This window comes from Coregonus lavaretus, assembly GCF_964263955.1.
Source record: "Coregonus lavaretus genome assembly, chromosome: 15".
Taxonomy (NCBI): domain Eukaryota; kingdom Metazoa; phylum Chordata; class Actinopteri; order Salmoniformes; family Salmonidae; genus Coregonus; species Coregonus lavaretus.
Window position 1 is genome coordinate 32,720,364 of NC_140002.1, and position 11,839 is coordinate 32,732,202.

Here is an 11,839-nt window from a genome sequence, read left to right on the forward strand (position 1 = left end):
TGTTTTTCTTTGCGACGCTTAATACTTGTACCTTTATTCCTGGCAGGATATTGACATTGCTTCAATTTACCTGCAGTTATCATCCAGTGATGTGTCCTGGTACTTAAAATGCCTTTAGGTGTCAGTACATTTGTTATACAGTATAATATACTTCAAATTATACAGTATAACTACACTGGCCTGGCTACATGTCATATTAGACATATAGGCTACTAACACTTCTAAAACGTCCGCAGTTGTTACTCTCAAGTTGTTGCTCTCAATTCTCAAAATGTATGAATAGCAGTACATGTATTGTAGAATGTATTTCATTTAACCAGAATGTAATTGTTCTCACAATGTTTTAAAACATTGTACATGAAATCTGTTCAATCTGCCCAGGGTTCCACTGTGTTATTTTGGAGGTGTGCACCTCATAGTACAACTGCGCAGGTGTGTAGCTAAGATGTAAGTTGCACTGCGACATTAAAAAAGGAACATATTGCTCTTTTTTGGAAGTATATTATTATCTGTTTATCTGTACATTAACTTATTAAAAAAGTGATATTGAGAAAGAGAAATAAATTTATTCTTCCTATGAATCAAAAGTAGCCTTTGTTTCTCAGAAATATATACAGTACGAGGTTGTAAAACTTAAGTTGTAAAACCAATAAACTGAATTACTGCACAAATGAATGCATTTCTGTGTAGTTATTTCGATAATAAAACGTGCATCAAAATTAGGCCACTCTGAACTGAAGCAGTTATTCAACCCTGCAGGGACCCACATGTGCAGGCTTGTTCAAGGATAGGACAAGGAATGAAGAACACTACTCTCTAAATGAATAGGAGAACTGATTAACATTGCTTTGTGTATATCATTGTTACTTTCGAGGTCATATACACTGAGCAGTAAAAGCAATCTTGCAACAGCAACAGTCAAACAGGATTTAACGCGTTTTCCTATGATAAAGTTGGTCCCTTATCGCCACCGGTAAGACACTGAGGAGGAGGTACCATCATGGCTACCACGGTAAGTTTTTCTGCCATGCAAATCTATCCTAAACCATGTTTTCCTTGAGTTTGAACTGGTCCTCTAAGTTCTTTTAAAAAGGTCGAATAATTTACATTTGTGTATTTAACTATGTGTCTATATCGACCAGAATAACGTCAATATAACATGCAGTTTGCTACACGCTCCTTTTAGAACATGTTGTACAAACGCAAATTACTGTGGTAGGACTATGTTCTAGTTATCTACGAATGTGGAGTTTAAATTAGATCTAGAATTGAATAGTAATGTAGTCCAGTGTTTCTCTTTATTTAAGGATTAACATTGTAGGTAGCCTACTCTTTAAATGTGATTAAAGAAGATTAAGGTGACCTTCGTAATCTGTCCTACATTTGTTAGCTAGTTTAACTGTATCCATTTAACGTTAATTATTTCAATCTAGAAGATCCTGTTCAACAAGGTCAATGTCTTTTCTCTGATCAGGATCAAATTAATATTACATTAAAAACAAAAATAACCATGATTTAAGGTAAAATACTGTTCTGATAACTGTATTTATCATGATAATTAGGGCTGGGACTTGCCAGGAACCTCACGATATTATCACGATACTTAGGTGCCGATACGATATGTATTACGATTCTAGCTATAGGCCTATTTCGATTCCATACTGCGATTTTAATTGCGTTTTGATGTTCCAAACATATTGCTCACTATATAGCTTCTCTGTAGGTTTTTCAATGGTTAGCTTCGCCCACGGCTGGCTCCATGTGAACTACAATCATGATGTTGTGTTTTAAAGTTTAGAAACGTCAATAATCATCATGTCGCCGGTTTGAAACATATGGCCCTTATATCAGCGATCATCTTTGAAATAAAAAAGATACTTACTGCTGCAGATTTGCATAGATCCATACAGTGTGTGCCTCCAGCCGACGAACAACACTTCTGCTACACTTCCTCCCCAGTTATGCTTAAACAGATAGCCTAGCTCAGGGGTGTCAAACGTCCTGCCCACGGGCCGGATCAGGCCCGCAAACGGGTTTAATCCGGCCCGCGAGATGATTTTGTAAAGTATAAAAATGCGCTGCAATTTTTCAATAAAATAAACTGCTGTTCCAATTGCGTCCACTGGATGGCGCAATAGCAATTGTGTTAAGCAAGCAAACTGTTTATACCGGGGCAGAGCAAGTACGTCAAGCTTGTGCAGCCAGCCGGTTGAGCTACTTTGTTTTGCCCGCGATATTTATTACGGCTTCTACTTTTAACATTATGTGCTTTGGCACCCTCATTGCCCCAATATGTCTCTGTCAAAAAAGAGAAAAGTGGACGCAGAGTGCAGAGTGTTCCAAGAAAAATGGTCATCCTCCTATTTATTCACGGAATTCAATGGGAAAGCTGTATGTTTGGTGTGTTCACAGCATGTTGCAGTGCTGAAAGAATATAACCTTCGTCGCCACTATGTGAGTCTTCATGCCGACAAATATGACAACTTTCAAGGACAGCGGAGAAGAGGGAAGGTGAATGAACTGTTGGCGGGTCTGAAGAAACAGCAGTCTGTGTTTACTCACAGCCGTGACATCAGTGACATCGCAGTGGCTTCAAAACCATTTAGTGAGGGTGAATTTGTAAAAACATGCATGATGAAGGCAGCGGAGTTTGTGTGCCCTGAAAAGCGTCAGGCTTTAGTAAATATCAGCCTGACAAGAAACATAGTTGCAGACAGGAGTGGACTGGTCCCGCGCTGTCAGCCTGGCTACAGATGGTGCGCCCTCAATGATCGGGAAAAAAGCAGGCGTTGTGACAAAGTTCAGAGAGAAAGTGCAATCTGCAAATGGAGGACGTGATTTTTTGACTTTTCACTATTTTGCACCAGGAGGCTTTGTGTTGCAAGTCATTAAAGATGGATAACGTCATGAAGGTGGTCATCCAAACTGTTAATTTCATCCGATCCAGAAGCCTGAATCACCGTCAGTTTGACAGCCTTCTCAGAGAGAAAGACCACATCTATGGCCTGCCATACCACACTGAGGTAAGATGGTTAAGCCGAGGTGCTGTGCTGAGTCGTTTCTTTGATTTACGAGAAGAAATTGAACAGTTCATGGAAGAAAAGGAGTGTTAGAATTTCATTCCGCAGAATGGATGCAGGACCTTGCATTTATGGTGGATGTTACAGAGCACCTGAATAACTTGAACAAACAGCTGCAAGGGCGCAACAAAGTTGTCACGCAGTATTATGACAGCATACGTTCTTTCAAGTTGAAGCTGTCATTGTGGGAGACGCAACTTGCCGGTGGTGATGCAGCTCACTTCCCCTGTCTGAAAAATGTGTGCGCGACCCAACATGTGGCAGACATGAAGCGGTTCAAAGATAAAATAACGGGACTGTTACGGGAGTTTGAGCAACGTTTTCAGATTTTTGGTGAACTGGAGAAAGACTTCAATGTTTTTTGCTCGCCATTCACCATGAATCCCTCTGATCTGCCCGTCAGCAGCCAACTTGAAATAATATACTTGCAGTGTGACTCGGATTTGAAGGGCAAATTTGCCGCAGCTGGCTTGGACACATTTTATCAGAATCTCTTGCCAGGTTACCCCAACTTGACAGCCCTCGCTGCAAAACTGTTGTGCATGTTTGGAACCACATATCTTTGTGAGCAAGTTCTCTGTAATGAGCATAAATAAAACAAAGCTGCGCTCAAGACTCACGCACAAGCACTTGAATCACATCCTGAAGTTGGCTGCCACTCAGGATGTGACGCCTGATATTGATGTGCTGGTGAAAGCTAAAAGATGCCAGGTATCAGGAGTCAAATAAACTATGCAACCCCACTTAAAGTGCTGCATGAGACACACTGATATAGTTCTGTGATCTGTGATATACTTCTGTGAATCACTGAGGCATTGTGTGTTTGTGTGGTCTTTGTCCTCAGAACTTTCAAATAACTTGGTGTTTTATGATTAATAGTGATGTTGTGCTTTTGGACACACTGTCCTCAGGCTCCAGCTTTATGTTTTTATGTTGATGTGCTATTGTTTTTAATTGATTTTATTTTATTTGTATATTTAACCTATTCTTGACTCTGTGGTTCTTGCACTTGTTTGGGGAACAGGATTTCATAATTTATCTACATTTCTGCCTGAGAAATGACACCCTGATATAGTTCTGTGATCTGTGAAACAGTTCTGTTAATCACTGAGGCATTGTGTGTTCTTTTTCTTTAGAATTTTCAAATAAACTTGAGGTGTTTTATGATTAATAGTGATGTTGTGCTTGTACTATTTTGGACACACTGTCCTCAGGCTCCAGCTTTATGTTTTATGTTGATCGTACTAAAACAAAGAAAACAATCTGAAGTTGTTGTTTTTAAGTTATATATATATATATATATATACCATGATTTTACCGGTCCGGCCCACTTGGGAATATATTTTCCTCCATGTGGCCCCTGAGCTAAAATGAGTTTGACACCCCTGGCCTAGCTAATTAACCCAGGTGGTCGCCTCTGTCTTCCGTAAACAAGCGCTGTAACATGGAGATATGGCCGTGTGGGAACACTAACCCTGTAAAGGTGTGTAGTAATTGAACCTATTGTTTTTCTGAAATAATTTCTTGTTGATATGAAGGATACGTTCCTTATGTCTCAAAAAACCGTACCGCAAGCGATGCTTTGGTAACGTTCAGACCAAGCGTCGGGGCTCTTAACAACATTTCCCAAGGAAGATGATGTTATCGTCAATGAATGGGCTAACTATATGTCTGCTGAAAATAGACACGAGAGAGAAAATGAGTTTTGATCAGTCAGGGAAATAAAAGTGCTGAAAACATGTTGGCTCACTATTTAAAAAGAAGATGGTGAACAAATTTATAAGATGAAGAATACCGGCATTTTGGACGACTAACAGTAGCAAAAAAATACAAATCGATACTTGGATTCAAATATCGATGTAATATGGCTGGCACAAAACGGGTGTAAGCCTATATTTTATTGGATTCAACTGTGCTTCATCAATAACTGTTGAGATGTGAATATCAGACAGGAAAACCACTTTAGGCCTATCCTGACAAAGGTCTGTGTTGTTGTTTATGTGTGTCTGCAGGTAGTGAAGCTGGCAGTGATCCCAGCAGCAATGGGATTGGCCTCGTTTCGAGTTTATGCCATGAGTCAGGACAAAACAGAGACTGTGCTGCTCTCCCCTAGAGAGGTAATCTAAGGACCAAGATGTAGAACTTACTCAAGAACAGTTACTTATTTCTCGTGTGTTTTAGTTCTACTTTACTTTTTTATAAATGTTTTATAGTACTACTGATATTGATTACTGCATTGTTCGGAAAGAGCAAGCAAGAAAGGCATTTCACTTTGCTTGTGCACGTGACAATGAAAACTTGAACCAGTGATGAACCAAAAATTGCCACCAGTGATGATCCTATTGATCTATTGTACTGTCCTCAGTTGTCCATCTATGCTCCAGACCCTCCAGCAACGCACTACATGGATGAGCAGCCTGGAGCTCTGCAGAGTGGGCTGGGGGTGGTCCGGGTGGGGCTGCAGCCATACGTTAGAGCCGTTAAGGTATTGAAACACTAACTGGCTCAGATGGCCTCTATCACTGCTGGTTATGTCGGCTAATGTTGAATATTCATCAATATAGATTTTTAAGAATTACATGCTGGAAGTTTGAGTGGATCTTTAGTTCAGTTATAGTAAACATCTACTCTTACTGAGAACTCTCATTTTGTGTTAGATGCCATGAGATCAATAGAAGGTGAGGAACTTTCTCAAAATGGCTGCTTTTGTGGTATAACTCTAGTAATATCTCAGCTCTATTGGTTTGTTTTGCAAACAAGTTGTATTTTGTGCTAATTTCTGACCATTGTTTTTCCAGAATGCTTATACCTCTGTCATGGTTGGAGCTGTAACAGGCTATACTGCTGGACATGGTGAGGAGTGGGGGAGTTCTGTTGACACATGAGTAGGTCTGTTCTGCTATCTCTGCAAAACCTTTTTTCCATGTTTATTTTACCTAGATACATATGAGTTCCTGAGAGATCCTCCTCCTGGTTTTATCCCGAGGGTCGGTGTAATCACAGTCTCTGGGTTAGCTGGTCTGATCCTGGCAAGGAAAGGTAATGAGTTGCCGCATTAAAGATATTGCACGACCTCCGCTGTTCAGGAGAATGTAACATTACAGATAGTTCAGATATAAATGTATTGTGTAAAACTGATATGATTGTCTCCGATAAAATAGGGAATTGGGTCCGCTTTAATCATTCTATATCTATCTGCAATGTACAGAACATTTCACATCACTGAATACAGCCCAGATTATTGACCAGCAGTTTATTATAGATGATCCGAAATGTACACGTTGCAGTAAAATGTCTAAATAAGCAGGTTGCCAAATGTCTCTTTTGGTATCATGTTCCACTACGTCCTCCTGAGTGGCGCAGTGGTCTAAGGCACTGCATCGCAGTGCTAACTGTGCCACTAGAGATCCTGGTTCGAATACAGGCTCTGTCGCAGCCGGCCGCGACCGGGAGACTCATGGGCGGCGCACAATTGGCCCAGCGTCGTCCAGGGTAGGGGAGGGAATGGCCGGCAGGGATGTAGCTCAGTTGGTAGAGCATGGCGTTTGCAACGCCAGGGTTGTGGGTTTGATTCCCACGGGGGGCCAGTATAAAAAAAATATATATATATGTATTCACTAACTGTAAGTCGCTCTGGATAAGAGCGTCTGCTAAATGACTAAAATGTAAATGTAAAATGTATGTACAGTAGCTGACTGGTTCTTTCTCTGCAGGGTCACGTCTGATGAGGCTGGGGGTTCCTCTGGGTATGGCCACTATTGGCATGGCCGTGTGCTACCCCACTCAGACAGTGGGTGTTGTAAAGGTACAGTAATTCCACAGATTAATGCACTGGGACACTTTTGCCTCAGCTTCTTTTTGAGTGTCACTAAGGCCTTTTTACACACTATTAAATCAATCCAATGCCATGAGATCCAATACTTTAGACTGTTTAGACACCTTTTGTATTATTGCACAATATCACGTTTTTTAAATGCAGATGTATGTACATTTTTGTAACATCCATGTGCATATGAGCTAAAATTAGAGCAGAAACTTTTGGATTCCCTGTGTTGTGCCACAGAGGCCTAACAATGTGTTTCTGTTCTTCTGCAGATGACGGGGCAGAAGATGTATGCAGTAAGCCAGTGCACTACATCATCTGTGGCATCAATATTTAAATCAAAGCCCAAAGAAGTAACTCCCCCAACTGTCAGTCTTGAGGTACAACAGACTATTGACATTATAGATGCTTTTTTCATCTAGTCTCTGTTCTCATATTTAAATCGTTTTCACTGTGGAAAACGTGTGTACCAGCGTTCTAGCTAGGTCAATGATTCATAGATCTTACAAACTGTTTAAAGCTCTCTCAGGAGTTGAAAAGTTGAGTTTGAACAGCATATTTTTATGGATTAAACACAGCTTGACCAAAGTTTTCCTGTTTACAAGCAGCAAGCCCCACCAGCTCCCATCCTTGAGCCAGAAGTGTCAGAGGCAAAGCCCCTCCCTGAAGCTGAATCATCTGAACCAGCCACGCCTGCAGTTGACAAGGCTTCCCCCACTGAACCTAGTTCTCCCCCAGCCCCCGTAGAGGGTGCTCCATCTGAGGCTGAACCTGCCCCTCAGCCCACCACAGAGGTGAACCCTGCAGAGGGTTCTATTGACACTGAACCTCCTGCAGCTGAACCTGAGGCAGTCACAGTGGTGGAGCAAGAGGCTGTTCAGAGGGCCCTTGTGCCTGCCCCTGCCGAAGAGGCTGCCCCTGCCGAAGAGGCTGCCCCTGCCGAAGAGGCTGCCCCTGCACCTCCTGCTGAGGAAGCTGCTGCTCCACCTGCTGAAGATATTCCTCCACCTGCCCCTGCTGAGGCTGTCCCTGCACCTCCCCCAGCAGAGGAAGTTATTCCTCTCCCACCTCCTGCTGAAGAGACAGAGCCTCCACCACCTGCACCTGTTGAGGAGGAAGCTGCTCCTTCACCTCCTGCAGCTGAAGATACTGTACCTGCTCCTGTTGAGGAGGCTGCTCCTCCAGCTACAACAGAGGAGCCATCTGTGATTGTAATAAAAACTGCTGGTGAGTCACACAAATCAATGTGAAGCAGTGGAGGCTGGTGGGAGGAGCTATTGGAGGACGGGCTCAATGTAATGGCTCGAATGGAACGGAGTCCAACGTGGTTTCCGTATGTAGGATACCATTTCATTTATTCAATTCAAGCCATTACAATGAGCTCGTTCTCCTACAGCACCTCCCTCCAGCCGCCTCTGAGAATATATTTTAATCTAAACAGTTGGATTCATCTTCTTTATCAGATATTGATGTCCACTATAAAATAATATTTTTTATATTTCCAGGGAAACCCAAATTTGCACCAGACCCTAAGCTAGTTGACCTGGGCCAGGCCAACCCTGAGGATGAGGACCTGTACAGTACGCGTGGATGAAGAATGACAGGAGGAGAAGGTGGGGGGAATGTGGGAGGGAGGGAGGGAGGGGAAGGATGGATAAGGGAAAGCTCCAGAAATTGAAAATAACAATTTGAATCCATGACAGGCCGGAGGATGGAGAATCAGGTTGCAGCCATACTGTATTGGAATTTTGACCTCTGGTGTCTTCTGTTTCTTTGCGTAGCCTGCAGTTTACATGTACACACCCACAGGGTACAGACAACTTTACACCCTGCTTCCAGAGCCACTACACAAGGTTTACAATTTATTAGGTACACCCATCTAGTACTGGGTCGGACCCCCCTTTGTCTCCAGAAAAGCCTGAATTCTTCGGGGCATGGACACGTTGCTCAATTGGTATCAAGGGACCTAATGTGTGCTAGGAAAACATTCCCCACTCCATTACACCACCGCCACCAGCCTGTACTGTTGACACCAGGCAGGATGGGGCCATGGACACATGCTGCTTGCGCCAAATCCTGACTCTGCTATCAGCATGATGCGACAGGAACCGGGATTCGCTGGGCCAGGCAATGTTTTTCCACTCCTCAATTGTCCAGTGTTGGTGATTGCATGCCCACTGGAGCCGCTTCTTCTTGTTTTTAGCTGATAGGAGTGGAACCCGGTGTGGTCGTCTGCTGCAATAGCCCATCCGTGACAAGGACCGACGAGTTGTGTGTTCCGAGATGCCGTTCTGCACACCACTGTTGTACTGCGCCGTTATTTGCCTGTTTGTGGCCTGCCTATTAGCTTGCACGATTTTTGCCATTCTCCTTCGACCTCTCATCAACGAGCTGTTTTCGCCCACAGGACTGCCGGTAAACCCTAGACACTGTCATGTGTGAAAAGCCCAGGAGGCCAGCCGTTTCTGAGATATTGGAACCGGAGCGCCTGGCACCGATGATCATACCATGCTCAAAGTCGCTTAGGTCACTTGTTTTGCCCATTGAAACGTTCAATCGAACAGTAACTGAATGCCTGTTTATATAGCAAGCCATGGCCACGCGACTCACTGTCTTGTCTGTAGGAGCAAACCATTTTCGTGAACTGGGTGGTGTATCTAATAAACTGGCCACTGAGTGTATATTTATTTGTGGATCTCATTAACACTGTAATACTACTCAAATAAATTCCCTTACTAACCAAACTGGACCATTACACAATAAGAATTCATAATAGGCATTTCTTTACTAGGGACTTTTCATTTACTTGGGTCACTGCTGTCGGTTTTTCTGTCCTGCGAATTTACCTTCTGTTATTAGTCAGGTCAGTCTATGCAAATATTTTCCAAGTGGCATTTTGTCAACAAGTGTGCAGTTTTAACACACATCCATGTTTTTATAGCATTTGTAAGACCTTATAGCACAATAGTACTCCTGAGTTGAACCTTTTAATTTGTAAAAACCCAACGAATATGGATGTGTGCCGTTCTTGCGCAAGTTAGACACTACCCAACAAGCTCACATACTAAGTGCACCTGGAGGACATGTCATGTTATGGACTGACTGGTTTAATACACTACATGGCCAAAAGGCTGTATAAAATCGGGCACACAGCCATGCAATCTCCATAGACGAACATTGGCAGTAGAATGGCCTTACTGAAGAGCTCGGTGACTTTCAACGTGGCACCATCATAGGATGCCACCTTTCCAACAAGTCAGTTCGTCAAATTTCTGCCCTGCTAGAGCTGCCCGCGTCAACTGTAAGTGCTGTTATTGTGAAGTGGAAACGTCTAGGAGCAACAACATCTCAGTCGCGAAGTGGTAGGCCACACAAGCTCACAGAACGGGACCGCCAAGTGCTGAAGCGAGTAAAAACTATCTGTCCTCTAACACTCCCTACCGAGTTCCAAACTGCCTCTGGAAGGAACGTCAGCACAATAACTGTTCGTTGGGAGCTTCATGAAATGGGTTTCCATGGCCGAGCAGCCGCACACAAGCCTAAGATCAACATGCGCAATGCCAAGCGTCGGCTGGAGTGGTGTAAAGCTCGCCGCCATTGGACTCTGGAGCAGTGGAAATGTTTTCTCTGGAGTGATGAATCACGCTTCACCATCTGGCAGTCCCACGGCCAAATCTGGGTTTGGCGGATGCCAGGAAAACGCTTCCTGCCCCAATGCATAGTGCCAACTGTAAAGTTTGGTGGAGGAGGAATAATGGTCTGGGGCTGTTTTTCATGGTTCGGGCTAGGCCCTTTAGTTCCAGTTAAGGAAAATCTTAACGCTACAGCATACAATTACATTCTAGACGATTCTGTGCCTTTGGGGAAGGCCCTTTCCTGTTTCAGCATGATAATGCCCCAGTGCACAAAGCAAGGTCCGTACAGAAATGGTTTGTTGAGATTGGTGTGGAAGAACTTGACTGGCCTGCACAGAGCCTTAAACTCAACCCCATCGAACACCTTTGGGATTAATTGGAACACCGACTGTGAGCTAGGACTAATCGCCCAACATCAGTGCCTGACCTCACTAATGCTCTTGTGACTTAATGGAAGCAAGTCCCCAACATCTAGTTGAAAGCCTTCCCAGAACAGTGGAGGCTGTTATAGCAGCAAAGGGGGGACCAACTCCATATTAATTACCATGATTTCGGAATGAGATGTTCGATGAGCAGGTGTCCACATACTTCTGGTCATGTAGTGTATGTGTGTTGGAATCATTGGAATGATAATGTCCTAGTAGTTGATGTCTGTTTGAAAATACTAAAGGATATGTTTAAAACATCAATTTTTTTGTATTTGAATAGAGCTATCAACATAATTTCATCTTTTTCTTTTTGTATTTTACAGTACAGATAAGAGGACATATTTTATAACTTAACATGTTTTAACACTTCCCTCAATTTCAGCTGTTGGATATCAATCTTCACAATGATAATCATGTTTTTCTTTTGTGCAATAGAATAGCCAAATATGGAATAAAGGTATTTTCTTGGTCTCCACTCTCCTCACATTTTAATCCCAGCAGTGAAACCGTGCAAATGGAAAAGTGGTGTGATAGTCATGCAAAAGACGTGTGGATGATTTAAAAGGAGTATTTGGTATGAAACACTAGAGGGCGACAGTGTTAATATCTGCCATTCAGGCAAAACCAGAATTTTTATGAACCATGTCCATGTTTAGAGGAAGTAAGTGGTTTAAAAAAGAAGGAAAAATAGGGGTATGGAGAGACACTTGATTATTTCACTCAACAGGACATTCAGATGGAGGAGTTCCTAGATAATGTCAAGCTCATATCAAAACAAGTGAAACTAACATTACTCAGTAGTAGGCCTACTGACTACTAATTTGACTGGTGTCATCGGGACTTGATAGACTGCAGTGAGTGTGCCTTCATAGC

At 42.8% G+C, this 11,839-nt stretch overlaps 1 protein-coding gene across 1 annotated transcript; it reads left to right on the forward strand.

Annotated features, from left to right (window-relative positions):
• Positions 1 to 973: 973 nt before the first annotated feature.
• Positions 974 to 11,437, forward strand: LOC311143053 (uncharacterized protein). The gene is made up of 9 exons (XM_084178858.1): positions 974 to 1,012; positions 5,093 to 5,197; positions 5,446 to 5,565; positions 5,879 to 5,933; positions 6,021 to 6,119; positions 6,794 to 6,885; positions 7,176 to 7,283; positions 7,512 to 8,130; positions 8,409 to 11,437. The coding sequence occupies exons 1-9, from the start codon at positions 1,001 to 1,003 to the stop codon at positions 8,495 to 8,497; spliced, it is 1,299 nt and encodes a 432-aa protein (XP_084034984.1). The 5' UTR covers positions 974 to 1,000; the 3' UTR covers positions 8,498 to 11,437.
• The last annotated feature ends 402 nt before the right edge of the window (positions 11,438 to 11,839 follow it).